General features: G+C 41.2%; 1 protein-coding gene across 1 annotated transcript in view; it reads right to left on the minus strand.

Moving 5' to 3' along the window:
- MCTP1 (multiple C2 and transmembrane domain containing 1) overlaps positions 1 to 24,170 on the minus strand; it is a 796,241-nt gene that overhangs the window by 352,374 nt on the left and 419,697 nt on the right. The window contains exons 12-14 of the mRNA XM_040421550.1: positions 14,634 to 14,736; positions 14,156 to 14,257; positions 13,691 to 13,765 (exon numbers count right to left, since the gene is read on the minus strand). Of these exons, the coding sequence (XP_040277484.1) occupies positions 13,691 to 13,765; positions 14,156 to 14,257; positions 14,634 to 14,736 (280 nt within the window). The remainder of the gene's footprint in view (positions 1 to 13,690; positions 13,766 to 14,155; positions 14,258 to 14,633; positions 14,737 to 24,170) is intronic.

The raw sequence follows: 24,170 nt of genomic DNA on the forward strand, positions 1-24,170 counted from the left end.
GCTAAGAAAAAATTACAGTCAATGTCACAGATATTTGGGATGCGGAAACGTTATGTAGGAGATGTAGCGTCTACGGAAAAAGTACACTGGATGTCACAGATATTTTTAGGATGCGGACACGTTAAACAGGAGATGTAGCGCAGATAATGTCACTGTCCGCAGCGTCGACGGAAAAAGTACACTGGATGACACAGCTATTTTTAGTATGCGCACACGTTAAACAGAAGATGTAGCGCAGATAATGTCGCTGTCACAACGTCTACGGAAAAAGTACACTGGATGTCACAAATATTTTTAGGAGGCGCAAACTTTATACAGGAGATGTAGCGCAGGTAATGTCGCTGTCTCCAGTGGCCAAACAATTGCAAGCTATTTAGCGCAGGTTGCGCTAAAAATATAAATTGCTGCCAGATACAACAATAGTCCTTAAAATGACTTTTGGGTCTCTACAACTGCACGCACAGAGTCGAACCATGTGTCATCGGGTGCTTAATAGCACCCGATGACGCGTTCCGGCCAGTCAATCACTGTAATGCCAGTAACCAACATAGCTACGGCATTACAGTGAGCAGCCAACAAACGTGCGGGGAGGAGACTCGAGCATCGCGCTCGAGCACACGCGGTATTCGGCCGAACACCGCGATAAGCCGAGCATTGTGATGCTTGAGCCGAACTGGTATTCGGCCGAGCATGCTCGATCAACTCTAGATGTTATATCTCCCTAACTGCACACTGGGTAAATGCAGTAGCGGCTGGGCCTGAGGCAGATAGCAGTTTGGCGCATGTCCTACTGCCATCGAGGATTGCAGGACATTTCTCGTTGCCTCCTGTTGCCTCCTACTCTGCTTCCTCCTCATCCAGTCAGCGTAACACCTTCACCACCAACTTCAGCACAGCCAGGGTTGCCTACATTCTAACCAGTGCTGATTAATGGGTGGCCACCCTGCTGGATCCCCGCTACAAGGACAACATATTGTCCTTAATTCCGTCACTGGAGTGTGAACAGAAGATGCGCGAGTACAAGCGCACGCTGGTAGACGCGCTGCTGATGGCATTCACACCTGACAGCGGGGGCTCAGTGGAAGCACAAGGCAAAGGCAGAGGAGGAGGAGGAAGAAGTCGCCAAAGCAGCTGGGGCACTGCCAGCACTTCAGAAGGCAGGGTTAGCATGGCCGAAATGTGGAAAAGCTTTGTCAGCACGCCACAAAAATCAGCACCACCAGCTGATACGGAACATCTTCATTTCAGCAACATGGTGGAACAGTACATGTGCACATGCCTACACGTACTGACTGATGGGTCTGCCCCATTCAACTTTTGGATCTCCAAATTGGGCACATGGCCTGAGCTTGCCCTTTACGCCTTGGAGGTGCTAGCCTGCCCTGCAGCAAGTGTATTGTCCGAACGTGTGTTTAGCACGGCAGGGGGGGTAATCACAGACAAGCGCAGTCGTCTGTCCACAGCCAACGTGGACAAGCTCACGATCATTAAAATGAACCAGGCATGGATCCCACAGGACTTGTCTATACCTTGTGCACAATAGAGTATACGGCCGGACCTAGCCATTGTTAAATTCCAGCGCACTCTCTCTTTGCATTCTCTTTTCCCAATGTTTTGGGGTCTTCCCAAATTTATAAAAAAATAAAAAATAAATAAAGGGAGAAAAAATACTAAAAAACAACAAAAACAGTGTTGGCTACCTCCTCCTCATCCTCCTCCACTGCCGCTTCCACCTATACCGCCACGTCTACCACCTCTTCAACCTCCTACTCCACTTTGACCTCCGCCTCCTAGTTTAAGATTATTATTGTTTATTGTTTTCTATTCTATGTTATTTTAAGTCATTACTTATCCACATTTGTTTGCAACTATCCTGCTCTTACCCACATTTTGCTTCATTTTGCAGCCCTCTAGCCCGTACTACTACCATTTTACAGCCATTTTAGTGCACCAAAGTTCAGGTCCCCATTGACTTCAATGGAGGTCGGGTTCGGGTCAAGATCGGGTCCCGAACCCGAACTTTGACCCGAAGTTCAGCCGAACCTGGCGAACCCGAGCAGCCACGGGTCTGCTCATCCCTAGTGCTGACACTTATGTAGAAAAGGGTCGGCACTGCTGGAATAGACGCGGTGCACGAGTCAGTGGGGAGACGTCCCAATACTTGCAATAAAGAAGGAAGGACCAGCACTCGCGATGTAGTGCTGGTCCTTCCTTCTTTAGTGCTGACACTTATGATGTGCTGATACTTGTGGGTGGGTGGATGAAACATGTAGGATCTTTTAGATGAACTCTTTGGTGGCCATTTATGTGTACTCTGTCTCTCAGTGGTACTGGACCACACTAACTTATTGGGGCATCCTGGGTGCGCTCAGATAGGTAGCTCCCAGTCAGTGGTGTAGCTATCGGGGAAGCAGGGGAAGCGACTGCTTCGGGGCCTGAGCTTAGCAGGGGCCCGGGAGCAGTAGCATGGGTGTGGCCAGTAGGGCCTTATTTCTAATAATTTAATGTTTTTTCTCTGTCTGAGGGGAGGTGGGGGCTGTAACGCTGCATACATAAACAAGAGGAGAGAGGAGAGAGGGATTCTCCTACCTCTCCTCTGCGCTGCTGCACTGTGTTATCTGATTGGTGGAGCAGCAGTGAGCGGAAGCTGCTTCTCCACCAATCATTTCAATTGATAAACAGAGCCCGCTCCCAGACAACAAGAAGCGCCATGTGGACCCTGGATGTGACTGACTGCCCGCCTGCCCGCCCAACTGCCGACCGCCTCTCTTGCCTGCCTACCTCTTATGTAGCGCCTCTGACCTCCTGCTCTGGCTGTAACAGACAGCCAAAAAGCTGGAGCAACCATGAGCAGCAACGCTGTCTCAGCCCTCTGAGCACCGCTGCAGCCTGCCAGCCAGATAATGCTGCCGACCTCCTGCTTAGGACTCACTGCCAGCCTGACCAAAAATGGTGAGTTTGTACCTCCCGCCCTGTACTGTGTCAGCTGCACTGTACTGTGCCACCTGCCCTGTACTTAGCCATCTGCTCTGTGCGACAAGCCCTGTGCCCCCTGCCCTGTACTGTGCCCCCTATGATGTACTGTGCCCCCTGCTCTGTACTGTGCTCCCTATGCTGTACTGTGCTCCCTATGCTGTACTGTGCCCCCTGCCCTGTACTGGGCCCACTACCGTGTATTTGTCCACCACCCTTTACTCTGCCCCCTGCCAGTCTCCTATTCCCTGCACTATGCCCCCATATAATACTGTGTAGGAGGCATATTACAGGAGTATAAGGAGACACCCCTGTACTGTGCCTACTAACCTGTACTATGCCCTCTTATACCCTGTATTGTACCCCCTTACCATAACCTGTAACCTGTAAAGTGCTCCTGTACTTTGCCCTCTTATACGCTACACTGTGCCCCTGGTCATATATTTTACTGTGCCCCCTTATACTCTGTTATCTAGTCACTGTATGGCGGCGTTATCCAGTCATTGTATGGCGGCGTTATCCAGTCATTGTATGGTGGCATTATCCAGTCATTGTATGGTGGCGTTATCCAGTCATTGTATGGTGGAGTTATCCAGTCACTGTATGGTGGTGTTTTCTAGTCATTGTATGGTGGTGTTATCAAGTCACTGTATGGCGGTGTTATCCAGTCACTACAGTTGCAAGAAAAAGTATGTGAACCCTTTGGAATGATATGGATTTCTGCACAAATTGGTCATAAAATGTGATCTGATCTTCATCTAAGTCACAACAATAGACAATCACAGTCTGCTTAAACTAATAACACACAAAGAATTAAATGTTACCATGTTTTTATTGAACACACCATGTAAACATTCACAGTGCAGGTGGAAAAAGTATGTGAACCCTTGGATTTAATAACTGGTTGAATCTCCTTTGGCAGCAATAACTTCAACCAAACATTTCCTGTAGTTGCAGATCAGACGTGCACAATGATCAGGAGTAATTCTTGACCATTCCTCTTTACAGAACTGTTTCAGTTCAGCAATATTCTTGGGATGTCTGGTGTGAATCGCTTTCTTGAGGTCATGCCACAGCATCTCAATCAGGTTGAGGTCAGGACTCTGACTAGGCCACTCCAGAAGGCATATTTTCTTCTGTTTAAGCCATTCTAATGTTGATTTACTTCTATGCTTTGGGTCGTTGTCCTGTTGCAACACCCATCTTCTGTTGAGCTTCCTCTGGTTGACAGATGGCCTTAAGTTCTCCTGCAAAATGTCTTGATAAACTTGGGAATTCATTTTTCCTTCAATGATAGCCCTGACGCAGCAAAGCAGCCCCAAACCATGATGCCCCCACCACCATACTCACAGTTGGGATGAGGTTTTGATGTTGGTGTGCTGTGCCTCTTTTTCTCCACACATAGTGTTGTGTGTTTCTTCCAAACAACTCAACTTTGGTTTCATCTGTCCACAGAATATTTTGCCAGTACTGCTGTGGAACATCCAGGTGCTCTTGAGCAAACTCTAAATGTGCAACAATGTTTTTTTCGGACAGCAGTGGCTTCCTCTGTGGTATCCTCCCATGAAATCCATTCTTGTTTAGTGTTTTACGTATCGTAGATTCGCTAACAGGGATGTTAGCATATGCCAGAGACTTTTGTAAGTCTTTAGCTGACACTCTAGGATTCTTCTTCACCTTATTGAGCAGTCTGCGCTGTGCTCTTGCAGTCATCTTTACAGGACGGCCACTCCTAGGGAGAGTAGCAGCAGTGCTGAACTTTCTCCATCTATAGACAATTTGTCTTACCATGGACTAATGAACAGCAAGGCTTTTGGAGATACTTTTATAACCCTTTCCAGCTTTATGCAAGTCAACAATTCTTAATCGTAGGTCTTCTGAGACTTCTTTTGTGCGAGGCATCATTCATATCAGGCAATGCTTCTTGTGAAAAGCAAACCCAAAGTAACCAACACCTCCAATCTCATCTCATTCTTTGGACTCCAGTTGGCTGACACCTCACTCCAATTAGCTCTTGGAGATGTCATTAGTCTAGGGGTTCACATACTTTTTCCACCTGCACTGTGAATTTTTACATGGTGTGTTCAATAAAAACATAGTAACATTTAATTCTGTGTGTTATTAGTTTAAGCAGACTGTGATTGTCTATTGTTGTGACTTAGATGAAGATCAGATCACATTTTATGACCAATTTGTGCAGAAATCCATATAATTCCAAAGGGTTCACATACTTTTTATTGCAACTGTATATGGCAGTGTTATCCGGCCATTGTATGGTGCTGTTATTCAGTCACTTTATGGTGGTTATCCAGTCACTGTATGGTGGTTATCCAGTCACTGTATGGTGGTTATTCAGTCACTGTATGGTTGTTATCCAGTCACTGTATGGTTGTTATCCAGTCACTGTATGGTGGTTATCCAGTCACTGTATGGTGGTTATTCAGTCACTGTATGGTCGTTATCCAGTCACTGTATGGTGGTTATTCAGTCACTGTATGGTTGTTATCCAGTAACTGTATGGTGGTTATTAGGTCACTGTATGGTGGTTATTCAGTCACTGTATGACAGTTATTCAGTCACTGTATGGTTGTTATCCAGTAACTGTATGGTGGTTATTCAGTCACTGTATGGTGGTTATTCAGTCACTGTATGACAGTTATTCAGTTACTGTATGGTGGTGTTATCCAGTCATGATATGGGGCTATAATGTTGCAGTGTTTGTTATCCAGTCATGGTATGAGCTATTATCCAATATGGCGGTATTTAGTCTCTGTATGTTGGTAATATATAGTCACTAAATGTATTATTATTCAGGGGTAGGAATTTATGTGGCAGAATGTAAGATGACTTAAAGAGGAGCTATAACCTGTTCTGACATGTCTGTTTTAGTAACTACTTGCATTCCCAATGTAATAACAATTCTGGAGCACCTATTCTTATAACTCTGTGTGGTGTCATTCCTTTATTATTATGAATTTTTGAATTACTAGCAGTTTGCAATGAAGGTCCAGTTGGGTGTTACCAGTTGGGGTTGTCCCTGCACAATCCGGCACTGGCAGCACTGATTGGATAATGTCAGACTATGCAGGGACACACCACCAACTGGTAACACCCATTTGGACCTGCACTGCAAACTGCTAGTAATTTATTCATAAACGTCTAGCAGAAATAATAAAGTCATAAGAATACGTTAGGGGCTCTAGAATTGTATTACATGGGGTATGCATCAGGAGAGGTTATAGGTCCTCTTTAATGTAATTATTCTGAATTGTGCATGTTTCAATATAAGACATACAGAACTGGTATTAATAGCTGTTTCATAATAACTATTGTATTCTCTTATTTTCAGGGAGTTCTAATCTATGTACAGATACAGAGCAGAAATATGTCTGTGATCCACTCCAGAGAATCTAATAAAGCTGGCCTATTATATGCTTTGCAAACAGCTATGACAAGAAGAGCGTCTTTTATAATGTTTTCAATGTCATAAAGCAGAAAAGCATTTATAATTAATATATTAGCAATATCTCCGTGTTGCAAATCTTATTAATGCTGATGAGCATGTAGGGAAAGCAATTTGGGATGTGACGGCATGCTGTGCAAGTAATGCAGCACAAGAGGATGTGGAGTAAAATGTGACAGTTAGAGCAAAGACAAAAACACAAATGCTCCAATAAAAGTGTAACTGTGATATAGGGCAAGGCATGTAAGTGTGCCCATAAATATGCACAGTAAAGCGATAGGGCATTTGCATGAGAGGAAAAAAGTACAAGAAATCTTTCATAACTTCTCAGCAACTGCATTAAAACAAAAACAACTAAAATATGTAGCTTAATAGTGGGATGAAGTACACAAGTGTTTTACTAAGGATCTGATGGTTTCACTGGCTGAAGAAGACAAAATTGTTAAGGACCCTGTAAATCCTTATAGCAAATGCAGTGCCCCAGTGGACTACTGCAAGGGTTAATTATTGCTAAAAGGGTACATTTCATTTATTTCATGCACTCTGTATCCCACATGGCTGAATATAGGGTAGGAAAGAGCTAATCTGGCATCCTCTTAGTGTAGTTGTCAGGGTAATGTGCTGGTACCTGTCTGGTTAGTTTTAGCTAGAGTCAGTCTAGCTCTGCCTGTTGTAGAGCCTATGTGAAGGAAGAGAATCTGTTCTCCAGGAAAACACCATTCTTGTGGACTGTAGAAGCTGCCAGCAGACTAACCCTGAGAGTAGGCAGGAATGATATCTACAGACTATCTAGCATTGCAGGGATCTTAGGGTATATTGCTTTGGAGCCGCCACACTGGGACTTTCATGGCTGTTGTCAAATTTAGGAAGGTTGCAAAATGTTTAGAGAGAAACTCAGGGACTACTACTACCACCATCATTGCCGCTACCTATATAGAGCTATTGGGAAAAGTAAGCTCTGTGTTATACCACAAAACTCTGCCTATTGCGGCTATCTGCACTGCAGTTCTCATCATCCTCAGTAAAGAGACTCTTGCTTGTTATCACTAAACTGGGCCTGGTCTTTGCCTCCACCCTTTTGCTGGCCATGCAGATAACCAGTGGGAGTCCCTAAAAGAACCACTATTACTCCTATCTATGCTATCACTACCACATCTTTTCCTGTACGGGTCGCTGCTGAGGCCAGTCCCTTTGATGATTGTGGCTTGGACTGGGGGAAAATTATATAAAAAAAATGATAGAAAACATGCAGGGTTTGACAGATATACTTGTTTCTATCTAGTTCCTGTTCACATGTATTTTCCATGTCAGAGAGGAGTGTCATGCAGTGTGCGACTATGGACAGATAAGTACTGATGGTGCACTGGTCGTGTCTGGGACCACATGTATTGGCAGAAAGGGCCTGTGCCGCCGGAGCAGGCAAAGGCCTCATCATAAAGTAAATGCCTTCTCTGGCAGTCTGTGCGCCAGACTAAAATGTACTCCAATTTGTAGCTGGCGTAGATTTCAGTCATTATCTACTCCAGTTTCTGGAAGGCCCCACCCCCAACCTGTCCTCTACATGCCCCGTTTTTGGAAACTGGTGAGGACAGTGTAGAAATGCAATTTGCAACTAAAAAAGTTTACCAAGGTTTTGGAATGCTGATTACCTTCTGTTTGATCCTCTTATGTGCATTATTATTATTATTATTATTATTATTATTAAAGCGCTATTCATTCTATAGCGCTGTACATATGAATGTTAAGAAGTAAATTATCCTCTACTTTCTGTGTGCAGCGGATGGAAGCTAGTCTCCACCTACCAGGTCTGGGAAAACTGTAAACTAAAGATATAGTATACAGAAGAAAAAACAAAGTGCCATATACTTGTCAATTAAGACATGTGCATATAATAAATGCCCTAATTTAAAAAGTCATAGTCTCATGAAGATTATGGTTGGATCCACACTTCTATGGTCAGATTCGTACAACACATTTTCACTTTTTTTTAATCAAATGATCCAATTGGGCTGGTTGCCAGTTTTGAATACCTTTTTTTTTAGTTTTACCAATTTGAATTACCAAATTTATTTTTGCATCTGTAAGTGGATCTGGTAAACACATGGCAAGGGTGCAATGAGAGATAGATAGAGGCACAATCCAGAGGTCCAAAAAAGTAATGTTCTGGTCACAACTAACATGATAAACTTCAGGGATCATGGAGAAATGCACTTTCTGAAACCACAGCTTTGGGCACTGACAAAGCTTGTCTCTTCCCTGCATATTAAAATCATTCTTGCCTTAATATGACTAGTATATGGCACTTTGTTTTTTCTTCTGTATATTATATCTTTAGTTTACAGTTTTCCCAGACCTGGTAGGTGGAGACTAGCTTCCATCCGCTGCACACAGAAAGTAGAGGAGAATTTCCTTCTTAACATTCTCTATCTCATTTAGAAGCAGCCCCAGGATCATGGAACAGAAAAGTACTGATTTGTATGGTTGTGAATAAAGAGTCTGGGCTGAGATATAAACTTCCACCCCTCTCCATAAACTTGTACTGACATGTGTAAAAATGTGTAATGTCCTTCTGTGGAGCTGCTCCTGTCCAGATTTAAAGCAAATTTCAAAGAGAAAAGCATTTAGCAAGTGGTGAGGGGTTGACGTAAACAGTTGATAACCATGTAAACTAGACATTTCTCTCTGATAACATATATTACTAAGTTTCTTGGGGTCACTTGTACTATTGATCTATCCATAGTTGTTTGAAAACTTAGTGACCATTCAAAAATGCATTGTTTTTTCATTAAAATCCATATTGAAATGTAAGCTCTGGTATAAATTCAGTAAGGAATTTTCCCAGACTACACATTTCTGTAAAATGTTTGCTTACAATGGAAGCGACAAGCATACAATAAATATATAAATAAGTATAAAAGCAAAAAGACAAATTATGGGGATATAGGATAAAAAAAATCATACTGTGAGTCTCAAGTTCAAGCAGAAAATGTAGAATGCTGGTATTTCTACATCAATAGTACTATATTTTGTGTGTTACATGCATGTCAGTTTGGAAAAGGAACTGTCATATTTTATCCTACACCTGTCACATATGACATCATAACTCAATAAAAAAAATATTGGGTTTGGTAGAAAATGTCAGACATGGTGTGAATGCTCAAAAATATTTTAAAAAGACATGCTGAAAATACTATGACCATTACTGTAGCCATAGATGCCTGTTCCAGAAAATCCTATTAAGTGGGGTCTAGTGTTCATGCCAAGAGTCGGTTGTAATGATCCCTGGCTGTGTGAGGTATTTAATGAGAGTCCATGCTAATAAGCACATCATTGATTTGTAGCTCCTTATACTTCAAAAACTACAAAACAGAATAGTAAAACTCATTGTGTATATACAGTAGACTGGTGGGGTATGTCTCATGCTCGTTTTGTGCTGAAGTGCCTCCCACTTGTGATCACAAGATGGTTGCGCCAATCTGAGGTTTAACAACATACTGGACTTCTTTTGTGCTTATATTTAGAGTTGAGTGAAGTTTAGAAAAATTCAATTCGGCAACTTCGCCGAAGTTAGCCAAGAAATTTAATTTGTTCCGAATTAATTCATCACGAATCACTATAAATCAGGTATACCCAGGCCACTCTGCCTTAGGGTATGGCCACATGGAGCGGTCATGCTGCGGTGAAGAAACGCTCGGCCATTTAGCCTGCAGCGGCCTTTCATTTAATATAGAAAGACTGCACTGTATAGTCGGTCTTCATTGCTAATCGCTACGCGACACCTTTAAACAGAGTCTGTTGTTGGTATGAGGTTTGGCTGGTTAAGTGGGGGCACAATATGCTGGCTTACCCTCTTCTCCAACCCCAGCGCTCTCCTGCCCTACAGGTGGGGGCCCTTCTTCTGCCATCTGCTTTTCCTCCTTCTCCACATGATCTAATATAGATGAGAATATGTCATGAGGAGTAGTGTTGAGTGAATTGAGGTTCGCATCCGCTCCTAAATGTATGGGCTCCGGCGAGGCTTCGGTGAATAAACCATTTTAAAACATGGATCCGAAGTCGGCTTCAGTACAGGCTGGTACTTCGTTATTGAAGGCGACTTCGGATCCATGTTTTAAAAAGGTTTTAAAGTTGAAAAAAGAAAATCCTGTAGTTATCCACCGAAGTCCCGCGAGACTTCGGTGATAACGAATTTGCCTCGCCGGAGCCCATATATTTGAATGCTGTATGAAGTCGAATCTCTGTACAGCATTCAAATGAAGTTTTGAATGAATCGACTTCAGATCTAGGTTCCGAAGCTTGATTTGCTCAACACTAATCATTAACATCCAGCTCCTCCTCTCTTTACATTTAGCTGACTTTTCTAGGACTTAAAGCCAGCAAAAGACGAGGATGGTCATCACTAAGACCTGGCATCTCTAAGGGGTGCAGACTGGATGGTATTAGTTGGCACGCTGGGCATTGGAATAATAAAGGCTTCCATCTTACTGGTATTGAACTCTTCTATTAATCGTTTTCAGCAACACTGTCACTAGCCATGAGCGCTTGCCACGTCTCTCCCTATGCTCACAGGACAATGGCGGAGACCACAAGGGATGAGGGTTTTATAGGGCTGTGACATCACAGGGGATGGCTATCCGTGGATTGGTCTGCTGCATTATGGGTAATGTTGCTTTCCCAGGCTTGTCTCCTGTACACTTAGTTTCGCTTTGTAACATGTGCAGCTGCCATTTTAGGAAAACCTCATTCGTTACCACGAAGCACGAGAAAAATCAAAGTTTTCCTAAACTTCAGACCAAATTCTGCTTTGAATGCTTCACTTCAACACTACTTATATTCATGTTCTACCAGATTCCAGAGTCAAAATTATATTAAGGTCATTTTAAACTATATTGGTATGGACTATGAACGATGGTGACACCCAGGTGGATGAGGTCCCAAGTAACAGTTCTGTTCATCCTGCTAATTTTTGCTGTCTTCTTAGATAACCTGTGGATTGGAGTATAAATGCAACTTCTGTATGGAGTTTGTATATTCACCTACTCTTTGTGTACACGTTCTTTCTTCCCAATACCCTAGGTGTATATATGGGAGAAACAAAAATATCTGTTATCTTGGTGGTCTAATATCACGGTGTTTGGAATTGTGCCATGGTCTCATTAAAATAATAGGATATCAAAATTTTTTGCCTTTTGGAAATCTGTGATTAGGGTGTCACTTGAGTCTTGCTCTGTGCCACTTCTATCAAGGTGCCAACAGGGAAGCATGTGGGTAACAGTTGTTGTGTGCACAGTCCATCACATCTCAACCACAAATCTTTTGGTGGATCCATTCCCTAGTACCAATGTTGCATGTTCTCAAAGAACTGTCTACTGTAGGGAACGGTATAGCTATATTTTTCATATTTTTTCTTTAATAACTTTAATAGCTTTCTCTGAATTGTGAATTTCCTGGTATCCATCCCCATATGGATTCTTTCAATAACCATGGTGCACTTTTGTAGGCAGTGGAGGTGACGACAGCAGAGTCATAGCTAGGTTGTCCTTTAGATTCAGTTTGCTACCCTAGCCCTAGCTATATAACCTGCAAAAGGCAGTGTTCACCTGCACATGCCCCACCCTATACATGCCCCTAGCATCTGTCAGTAGGATCAACCCCATTAAACAAAGCAAATGCCTTAGCTTTGTTTGGGTGGAGGGTGACATCATCGGTGCATGTGCAGTAGTCATCTGTGCTTCTAGGAAAGCAGAGGCAAGTATCCAATGGTGTAGACTGCATTGTAGGTGTGAGATTACAGGCCCAGGCAAGATGCCTGTCAATCAAGGGGACGTGGGGAGTGGTTCTAAGAGCAGAGTGGAGGAGCACTGATGCTCCAAGGAGCTTGAGCCCACCCTTGGCTAAACCATACCCATGGCTTGGTTCCCAGTAATGGTGGACACCTGTGGCCATATGGAAGATGAAGCTCACTAATATTCACTGCAGGTGCTATATCAGTATTAGTGAAACCACTGCCCTTCCTATCCTCACCAGCAGCATCTTCAACAATGATGAAGTCACTATGGACAACACAACTGCTGCCATGTGGTGATGTCCACATTAAGGTTCCTTAGTGTGGTCTCTGAAGTGTTTGAGGCTCTTGGCCTAAAAACGTTGGAAACCAAAATGATGATCGAACATGAAAAAGCACTGATTTTAGTTTCATATCATGCCTGAATATGCCACGCTAACAAATCATTCATTCCAGATCTTTAATATTCAATTTTTGGCCAACTCTAGCTACTTTCCATGCCCTTGTCATACAATGTTATCACTGAAATGTAAATGAAGCACTATATAATAAAAATATTAAATGTAATTAACACCAAGTACATCATTATCTACAACGAAGCACAGGATTATGGAGCTAAATAGCAGTCTGGGTCAAATAAAGGATGACTAACTTCTGCATTCATGTCTTAGCTTTCACCATGCTGTTCGAAGAGGAAATAAACAGTAATATCAATCACCCGTTCATACTTGCCCTCAGATACATTCTGTCACTGACTGGTTGCAACTTCTAAGAGAATTAAGACCAAAGATTTGAATTTTGCCAGTGTCTGCCTCTATGCGATTTCGTTTTCACTATGTGATCATCCTGGTTATTCTAAACCTGGTCTTCCCATGAGAATATTTGTCCTTATGACAACCTCCCAACCCCCAAGCATCAGATGGTTCCATACCATTCTGTTATTTACGCAGTCTGAGACAAGCATAATTTAAGTTATGATTGAGGTACATTGTCAGGAGGGTGTTGAGGAGCCCTGCTCCCCTGTGTATAGCTCCGTCTCACTCTTATTGTTATTTTTTCACACAGCATATGCAAAGAGTGTCCTTATTAAAGGAATCAGTGCTAAGCAAGATTCATGCCAAAAATACTGTACATTCTGTTCGGAATTGATTAAGCCTCGTGATGACAAATCAATAATAAGAGATGTTTATGCCCCAATAAAACAAGATAGAGAGCATTAATAAGCAATATATTTCATTTTTTTTTTACATAATATAAAAATTATTTGGTCATCTGGCACGATGAGTTATAACTGTTTTACATAGGACTGCAGGTAAACCGGATCCATAGTAGGGACTCAAAGAGTCTTTAAGATGCCCAAATGATGCAAGCTGAACGTGTTTAATGACCACTTCGGCTCTGCTACATCTTTATACATGCTGCTTACTTCATCTCTGAAGTCACTTGTCAATGGCGGGCGTCCTATTTACCTGCTTAGAAAGTCGAGGTTCTTCCTCCATGTATTTCTGCTCTTTTGGTACGAGGGTAGCCAGGCTGGCTTTTACCTGCACATGATAATACATAATCGTCATGAGACAAGTCACACAAATGATCAGTTTTCTAGCCTAATTGTAATCTGTGACCGACACGTGCACCCTGATTGAAAATTCACAAAAGCAAACTGTATAAAGGACATAAATGTATAATACCCAGGGAGGGTAAGTGGCATGCATACTTAACAGGAGCAATGTCATTGCTAGCAACAACAGCTGAATTGAAATTTTGTGGGGAGGGTGCGCCATGCTGTGGCTGTGTCGCTCCTCGCCTTCACTCGCGGGGAGGTTAAAATAAAACGTCGAAGCCTAACATTCATAGACTTTATAGATAAGGAACAAAAAGCATTCAAGGAACTGAGCTTTTATAGAAGGCAGAAGAAAGGCAAACTTAGGACTTACGGCATTAAAAATCACATCTATTTCAAGATAGATGACCCCCTTTGTTGGCCCTGTCAGCTGCTTGTTTTTCAAGACGTAGGCTTTCTGTTCACCATTTTGAATCTGTGGGAAGAAAGACATGACAGCCGTCTGTCTCATGGTCTCTGCAGAATACACTCCCCCGGCCACCTTTGACCCCCAGCTGCTGAAACTGACAAGGAGTCCAAAACAACTGTGGCAATTTTGACAAGTACCTGTTCATTACCAGCACTGAGCCTGTCAGGAAAAATTAACTACCGTGGGATTCAACATGGTCGTGGACCGAGGGTGTTAAATTCTATTCATTATATATTTTTTTCTTTTTGTCTGCGTTTTAGTGTATGTGTGAGATTTTTTAATATCTCAGTTGAGAATTGACTGACATTCGGCAGAAATTTTCATATATTTTTTTTTGGATGGAGAGAAACATTGAGATGTATGGCAGGTGAATGAGACTTACAGACAGCAAGGGGATAGCAACTTTGCCCAGAAAGTCGGCACTTCGGTCTCGATCTTCATCATATACTGTCACTTCAAGGACGGAGTGGACGTCATTGACATTGCTTTATGGGAAAAGGATATAGAGAGAGAAATACCAGAGTGTTAATTAGAAGGTCTATGCTGAAGAAAATAAGCTTTTCATTTACAAGTTAATCTCAGCATGACTTTATGTGTATCTTTCAATGAACGTACCCGAATATATAAAAAAAAATACTGAAATAGCAGACCTCCAAAAAAAGGTTGTAAGTTGTACAACTCAAGTTTATTCATATTTTCCAAGCATGACCACATAGTCACATCCATGGCACCTTCTATACCAAAGTATTCGTTAATACTCAACTTACATAGCAGATGTAGCATAGCTTTCTTGGAAGGATACAGCCACACGGATAGGTTTCTGCATGCATTTTTGGGAGCCAAAATTCAGGAATTCAAAAAACAGGAAAAATCTTATCTTTCCTGTATATTTTCTTTCCTTTTATGATCCACTCCTGATTTTGGCTTCCAAAACTTCATGCAGAAACCTATCCGTGTGGCCGTACCCTATTACCATGAATAAGACTTTCAGGGGGACAGTGAATGTTTACTGTCTTGCTTGCATCTATCAGTACTGATTGCTCAAGAGCTTATGGAAGACAGATTTACTATTGACTAGTGGAAGCTGTATAAATTCATATGGAGTAAGCTACCTCTAGAGGCAGCTGCAGGCAGACAAACAATTTAAAGGGGATTTCCCTATTTTTTTCCCAAAAAAGCTGAAAATGGCTTAAAAAAATAGTAATACTCATCTCACTAATGCCCCGCCTCTCATATTTCAATGCTTCTAAGGTAGCCCACCAGTCTCTCATCTTCCCAATCCCTCTCAGCCAATCACAAGCTGACATGGGTAACCAATGTGGCCAATGACTGGCTGAATGGTCACACTTCCTCTGTTGCAAGGGACCAGGAAGAAGAGAATGGCAGGGGTCTTTTGAAGCATCAGAATGATAAGGTGTGTATGATTTTTTTTATTGACTTTTTTTATTTTGAATCTTTTTCAAAGAGTAACTGCACTTTCCAAAAAATTTTGACATGTCAAGAGTGACATATCGAGGGTTTGGTCAATGGGCGCCTGAGCACTGATACCCGCCCCATTTGCTAAAATGAGGAGTTAGAGGCTCTATTTTAGCTGTATCTCTCCTCCCCGCTGTAGATGGTCATAACGACGGCCTCAATACAAAAAACTATTAAGTCCATCTTCACTTCCATCTTCAGCAATGGGGAGAGAATGTTGTCAATGGTGTGGAGGTCCCCGTGTTCAGACATATCAAAAGGTTTTGTAAAGTGCAGTTACTCTTTAAACTTATCAAGAAGGGCACATCATACACCAGTCTTGATACCTTTGAGCTGGAATGAGATGTGCCTAACTTATTAATGGAAGTCTGTCACTGGGAAATTCACTAGTAATCCAGGCACAATGTCTTGTAGGGCTAGATCAGCTGAATGTAATAATACTTTTCATTTAGTGATCCATTGCTTCATTCTGGAGGAAAAAAAGCTCTTAATTCATGTGCAAAAGAGCAGGTCATTTCACATGATCCTGTCAATCAGAAATGAGAGGAAGGGGCTGGCAGAGGAAGCAGGAGGAGCAGAGAGCAGGAACCACCCTCTGTGCACTTGACTGCTCATTTACAAATGGATTAAAAGTACTTTTTTTTACAAAAATGAGGCAATGAATCAAAGGGAAAGGTATCATTACATTCAGATGAGCTAGCCCTACAAGCTAGCCTCTTAGTAAATTAGACACATCTCTGGCCCTCTGTGCACCAGCAAGTGAAATCTATGCCAGCTAATAAATAATGAGCTGATAAAGATTTGAGCTATAATTTACTCCAGGTTCTGATGTAAATGATACTAAATTTGCTGGGTCATGGAAGGATATGATCTCACACGAAGCCCTGCCCATACTGTGCCCACTTTTCAGAAAAGTGGTGACCATGGCATATTCGAGAAAGATGGCACAGCAGCTCTGATAAATTCCCCCATGTGTGTTTCACACACAAATAAAACTATGTCGATATTAATAGCATCTAGAGATTTCCTTTGGTGTTCTTTTATGTTGTTCATGGTGGTTTCTCATCATACGTTCAGAGGTTCTGTCTTTATTTTTATTTATTTTTTAATACCTTCTCTGTATACATCTCTATGTTGTACAGTTTCTGAACTATGTCTGAACTATGTTATACACAGGGGACAATATAAATGAAATATGATTTTGACATGACAATCTAAAAGTGCCTTGAAATCCTTACAGTGAAAACCTCAAAATAAATTACAAGATTTAGTAAAATATTAAATGCATAAAAAATAAATAAAAAAAAGAAGCTGTATATACTGTATATGTTGTCTGTGATAACTTTCACATTACACCTGATTACACTAGCTATATATATTACACCAGTAACACTGCAGCGGTGTAGTCCACAAATAAAAAAAAGTCCCATACATACTTTTATCTTTACCTGCTCATTTTTAGGCTGATCAGATCTTTTATGCAACTCTAAAAATGCTTGCTGGTTGGCACATCTTTCCGTTTAAACAAGGGATGTGCTGTTGACATAATGGAGAGTGTATGGGGTACAAACAATTGTAGTAGTGATCATTTATCCCCCATACAGTTTTGATTGGGCCAAGTAAAGATGGTTTAAGTAAGCACCAACCTACTTGTTTTTTGTTGTTGTTGAAAAGCATCATTATGGCCCCATAATAGGACTGTCTCAGAGGACCTGCATTGACACTTGAATAATACATGAATGTCCAAATAGATTGAGCATCATATAACTACATACCTAAGGGTAGCTTCACACCTGGACGATTTGTTGCAGAAATTTCATTCAGATGCATGGAACTAATTTTCCATTTCTTCTGTGTACAAAGGCACCCTAACATTTTTAGTTTCACACACTTAACAACACTTGGCCAGCCAGAACCCTACTCCGTACTGATGAGGGTCTGCATGCAGTTGGATATATGGCTTGGCTATTTTTATTTTATTCAAATTATCTCCCTTCCAGAAAATGGCACTAGCCAGATCGGTCTCTTTCTATATATCTACAGAGAACATTTACAATAATATCAACAGTGCTCCCCAGAATCAAACTGGTCCACCAAAACAGACTTGGACTGGCCCACAAGGGAACAGGTGAATCCCCCGGTGGGTCCCTGAGGAAGACAGGCCCCAAGTCTCCCACCCCTTGCTCAAGTAGCACAGTACACTGACTGCACTATAATAGGCAATATACAGCATCTCAAAAGTTCATATGAAAAACTGTGTAGTTTATCTAATAAAACACCTGGTTTATTATTATTATAAGTGCATCGGGTGGCTGAGATACCTTGTAGGCCAGAGGATGGCCCTCCAGTATCCTCTTGTTGTGTCTTGTTGCTGCCTGGCATATAATATTTGCATATACAGTAGCTGTACAGTGGGGCCCCAGAATACATTTTACTGTTGGACCTTAGGGCAGTGACCTGGTTTGAGGTGGCCCGAAAATTGCACTGGATCCCTCAGACACCGTTGAGTTGTCACCAGTGCCATATTGCTGCTCTCTGGAGGGGATGGTAAGGCATTGTGAAACCCAATGGGAAATAATAATAATCAGACTGCTCTACTTTTATACAGTTTATAACTGATCCAGAATATTGTAGTGGGAGAGGTGAAGTGGGAGAAGCACAGTCTAACAGAGACAATGTTGCAGTTCATGGCTGCAATAGACTTGTATTAAGCCTCAATACCAATCACTAGGAATGACCAAGCAGTTTCCAAGTGTAAACAACTGTCTGAAAGAGCTAAACCAGTTGGTCAAAAGTTCCCTGTGTGTTTTCCCCTCCAAAACTTAGCTCTGCATAGTCCCCTATGGTAACTGTGGAAAATGAATAGCTTCTCAGCGCACAGGCTGGAAAGTCCCAAACTCTCAGCATAAGCTGACTGTACATGAACCCTTTCCACAGTGCAGCTGAAATACAGTCCAATAACAGAGCAAATTAACAAGATATATTACAATAAACATATAAAATGTAGTTGAACAACATAGAACAGTGTAAGTGTAAACGGCAGCATAAATCATAGTGCAAGGGTAAAGAGGTTGTTGATGACTTTGCATAGCAGCAGCAGGGACAAATGTCCACAAACATCCATACTCCAAAATACCCTTGCTCCAGGGCACTACATTTGGACACCTGGAATAATTTACTGGATATTCAGGAGCCACAAAAAAAGAGGGCATCCGTAACCACACTTTGTCAACCCTGAACATACAAGTAATGTTTGTATACTCCTATGGGTATGGCTGCACATGCAGCTTTTTATGCAGTTTTTAAAGTCAAAATCAGGAGTGGATCATAACAGGAGACAAAATATTAACCCCTTCCCGACCTTTGACGTACTGTTACGTCATGGGAACCACTAAGTTCCCGCAATTTGATGTAATAGTACGTCAAAGTGATCGCGCGGGCACCGGAGCGGTGCGCGCGCAATCACTGCAGGGGCCCGGCAGTCCGTGGTAGCCGGGCCCCTGCTGTATCCGCCGGCATCGATGTAAAAGCCGATGCCGGCGGATTAACCCCTTCTATGTTGCAGTCCGTGCTGACCGCGACATAGAAGAGGTTTGTGTCGGGTGAGGGAGAGCATCGAGTCCCCGCGCTGCTGTGGCGGGGACTCGATGCGACACAAGGCCGCCTGATGCCGTGCAGAGGCTGCCCAATGCCTTCCGCGGCATCGGGAACTGCCTTCTACGGGAGGCGAGGAGATCCAGCCTCAGGCTGGATCTCCTAGGCAACCTGTTAGTGTATGACTCAGATGTATTGTAATGCATTGCAGAGGGGATCAGACCCCCAAAAGTGAATGTCATAAATAAAGTAAAGTAAAAAAAGTTTAAAAAAAAATTGTTTTTAATAAAATTTATAAAGTAATAAAATTAATAAAGTAAAAAAGAAAAAAAACGGCCCTTTCGCCTTATTTTATAATAAAAAACTAAAAGAACAAAAACAAAACACATATTAGGTATTGCCGCGTCCGTAATGACCGACTCTATAAAGATATCACATGATCCACCCTGTCCGATAAACACCATAAAAAAATAAAAATGAAAACAGTGTAAAAAAAAGCCATTTTTGTCACCTTACATCATAAAAAGTGCAACACCAAGCGATCAAAAAGGCGTATGTCCCCCAAAATGGTATCAATAAAACCGTCACCTCATCCCGCAAAAAATGAGCCCCTACCTAAGACAATCGCCCAAAAAATTAAAAAAACTATAGCTCTCAGAACATTGAGACACTAAAACATCATTTTTTTTGTGTCAAAACTGCTATTATTGCGCTAAAGTGAAAAAAATGTAAAAAAAGTATACATATTAGGTATCGCCACGTCCGTAACAAACAGCTCTATAAAAATATCACATGACCTAACCACTCAGATGAACACCGTAAAACAAAAAAACCCAAAAAAAAACTGTGTAAAAAAAAAGCTATTTTTGTCACATTACATCACAAAAATTGCAACAGCAAGTGATCAAAGAGGCGTATGGCCCCCAAAATAGTACCAATCAGACCGTCACCTCATCCCGCAAAAAATGAGACCCTACCTGAGAGAATCGGTCAAAAAATAAAAAAGTTATGGCTCTCAGACTATGAGACACTAAAATTATTATTTTTTGCTTCCAAACTGCTATTATTGTGCTAAAGTGAAAAAAATTAAAAAAGTATACATATTAGGTATCACCACGTCCGTAACAAACAGCTCTATAAAAATATCACATGACCTAACCACTCAGGTGAACACCGTAAAAAAATAAAAATAAAAAACTGTAAAAAAAAAGCCATTTTTGTCACATTACATCACAAAAATTGCAACAGCAAGTGATCAAAAAGGCGTATGCCCCCTAAAATAGTACCAATCAGACCGTCACCTCATCCTTCAAAAAATTAGACCCTACCTGAGAGAATCGGTCAAAAAATAAAAAAGCTATGGCTCTCAGACTATGAGACACTAAAATATGATTATTTTTTGCTTCCAAACTGTTATTATTGTGCTAAAGTGAAAAAAAATTAAAAAAAGTATACATATTAGGTATTGCCACGTGCGTAATGATCTGCTCTATAAAAAAAAAGTCACATGACCTTATCCCTCGGTTGAACGCTGTAAAAAGAAAAAAGAAAAACGGTGCCAAAACATCCCTTTTTTGGTTACCTTGCCTCACAAAAAACGTAATATAGAGCAAAAAAAAATCATATGTACCCCAAAATAGTACCAATAAAACTGGCACCTTATCCCGTAGTTTCCAAAATGTGGTCACTTTTTTGAGTTTCTACTGTAGGGGTGCATCAGGGGGGCTTCAAATGGGACATGGCATCTTAAAACCAGTTCAGCTAAATTTGCCTTCCAAAAACCATACAGTATGGCGTTCCTTTCCTTCTGTGCGGTGTTTCTGTAAACTGCAGAATCAGGGTAATAAATATTGAGTTTTATTTGGCTGTTAACCCTTGCTTTGCTACTGGAAAAAATGGATAAAAATGTAAAATCTGCCAAAAAAGTGAAATTCTGAAATTTCATCTCCATTTTCTATCAATTCTTGTGGAGCACCTAAAGGGTTAAGAAAGTTTGTAAAATCTGTTTTGTATACCTTGAGGGTTGTAGTTTCTAAAATGGGGTCATTTTTGGGTGGTTTCTATTATGTAAGCCTCACAAAGTGACTTCAGACCTGAACTGGTCCTTAAAAAGTGGGTTATGGAAATTTTCCGAAACATTTCAAGATTTGCTTCCAAACTTCTAAGCCTTCTAACGTCCCCAAAAAATAAAATGTCTTTTTCAAAATGATCCAAACAAGAAGTAGACATATGGGGAATGTAAAGTAATTACTATTTTTGAAGGTATTACTATCTATTATAAAAGTAGAGAAATTGAAATTTGCAAATTTGCAAATTTTTCAACATTTTTGGTAAATTTGGTATTTTTTTATGAATAAAAATGTATTTTTTTTACTTATTTTTACCACTGTCATGAAGTACAATATGTGACGAGAAAACAATCTCAGAATGACCTGTATAAGTAAAAGCGTTCTAAAGTTATCACCACATAAAGTGACACATGTCAGATTTGCAAAAAATAGCCTGGGCAGATAGGTGAAAACAGGCCCGGGGTTGAAGGGGTTAAGGACAGATAAGACTTTTTTTGAATCCACCTTGTTTTGGATTCAAAAATTACCTTCACGCCAGTCAAATACATAGCAGTACTGTAGAAGGAATGGACATAGATATAAACAGTTGTTTTTTATATTGTCAGATTAACTTGCTCTACCGTATGAGCCATAAAAAAAATGTTCATATTTCCTTTTATTTATATAGTAGGAGTATTTGATTTTCTGAAACTCTGATGTGTGAGAAATAACAACCACTCTGTTTTACAGCACGTAATAAGTAAGCCAAACCGTATTAGAAGATTCCAGTTAGTGGCTGTAAATCTGTATTAGTCTTGTGACTCATTTAATCACGCAGCTAAATAAGATAGCTGAATGTTCTTCTAGAGTTCTCTCCCGGAGTTAATCTTAAAATCTTACACCTCTAAAATGAATGCTATACTACACAAACAGATTCAGAAATACGGTGGAATTTGTAGACATTTACAGAGCTTTTGAAAGTTAAAGGGAGGTGATATAAAATATAAAGCACCATACGACTTGGTTAATCAGATGTTATTGCTAACCATTTTGATCATACAAACTTCTGCAATATAGTGTGTCTGCAGCAATCAGGGAAAGTAAGATTCAAGGATGTTATCTCTTTGCACTTAAATGCCAATTTCCTTTTGCATTTCAAGCCTCACAAGACTACAGAAAAGGTTGCAGTGACATTGTTTCAGTACATCGGAGAAGTCATTAGAAATTCCATCCAGCAATGAAAAGGGGGAAAAAAATGGGAAAAAAAAATATAAAACCTCTAAGAAACATTACAAGTAAAATTTCACACTCGGACATAAAGTACCGAGGTAAAAATGTAATTGTAACTTTAAATGGAAATGGCTCATACATTGCAAGAACCATTTGTTACGCTTGCTCATGATAATATGGAAACATTATCGTGAGCAAAATTTTAATCCTGATTCACCCGTAGTTTGAAATTGTGTCTAAAAATATCATCTCAAAGGCTGATTTAAACCAGTAAAACATATGGGGAGCAAGGGTGGCCTACAGAAAAGAAACTGGTGTAGCATAGCGCCACTAAAAAAGAAATCCTTTCATGCTGTCATTCCATCTTGGGATATATTAGTAACTGATGTGTTGCTCTTAAGCCATTTTTTTCCCAGTTGTACCGTACTGTATGTCACGCTGCTTCTTCTCCCAGGACCAGTGCAAGATATAGGTGATGTAGGTGCCTTACTAGGGCACTATTAAGGAGAAAGTTACAATTTATAGACTACAAAAGCTGAAATTTATCTTCCTATTAATTTCTTTGTACAACCAACTGCTCATGATGTATAGTGCCCTGGCGCAAGGGTACTTTGGACTATGGACATTTGCTCTTATTGCGACTACACAAAGCCATCAGTTCCCTACTTTATTGTACTTTGAAGGGTTAGCTTGCACTGTGATTTAGAGTCTGCACAGAGTCTTAGTTGTCTGAACATAAGGATCAGTGCTTAGTAGGAGTGACTTTGCCACTCTGCAGATAGGGACCAGTGCTTAGCTGGAGAGAATCTGCCAGACTGCATCAGTGAACAGAAGAAGATGCTGAGATAGAGATGCTGAGCCACAGACCCCGGATTAGGGCTCCAGCAGGGTGACTGAGCCACCAACCCTTTTGGCCAGGGTACCAGCATTCTGAGATAGAGGGACAGTTGGCTCAGGCCTTTTCTCAGCATTAAAACTTTCTTCTGCCCGGGAGGAGACTGGAGAAGCCAGCTCAATGCCTTGTCTGTATTGTTTTACACTTGTGTTTCCTCAGTACTGGTTAAGTAGCACACTGGTTAACTGCAGACCCTGACTCTGTGGACTTAGAATATTTTCCATTGGGGTGCACAAGACCTTTCCAACCCTTCTGGATAGCAGCAACACGTGTTGATACTGTGTTGAAACCCAGTGTAGCGTTGGGGCCACCCCAAACCCAGGCACTGAACATGCAGTACAATTAAATACATGATATAGGTGGAAGGGGGCCCATTCTGAAACTCTGACCTCGGCAATGATAGCTTGTCACACCTTTGCTTTCTTACAATCTCCTTAGTAACACGACTGTTTTCTGAGATTTGATACTTTACAGGCCAGACCACTCCTTTCCTTTCTCCACTCCTTCTCTAGAAATAACATGTACCTGACCTGATCCATTCCCAAACAAGTTCTTCCCCAGCTCTACCACATGGCACATTTCCAAAACACTAGGAGGCCTCTCCTTCCTAAATCCTGTCTTTTCAATATGGTAAACCAGGGGTAGTCAAATAGTTTTAGTAAAGGTGCTCTTACAG

This window comes from Bufo bufo, chromosome 2 (assembly GCF_905171765.1).
Source record: "Bufo bufo chromosome 2, aBufBuf1.1, whole genome shotgun sequence".
NCBI classification, from domain to species: domain Eukaryota; kingdom Metazoa; phylum Chordata; class Amphibia; order Anura; family Bufonidae; genus Bufo; species Bufo bufo.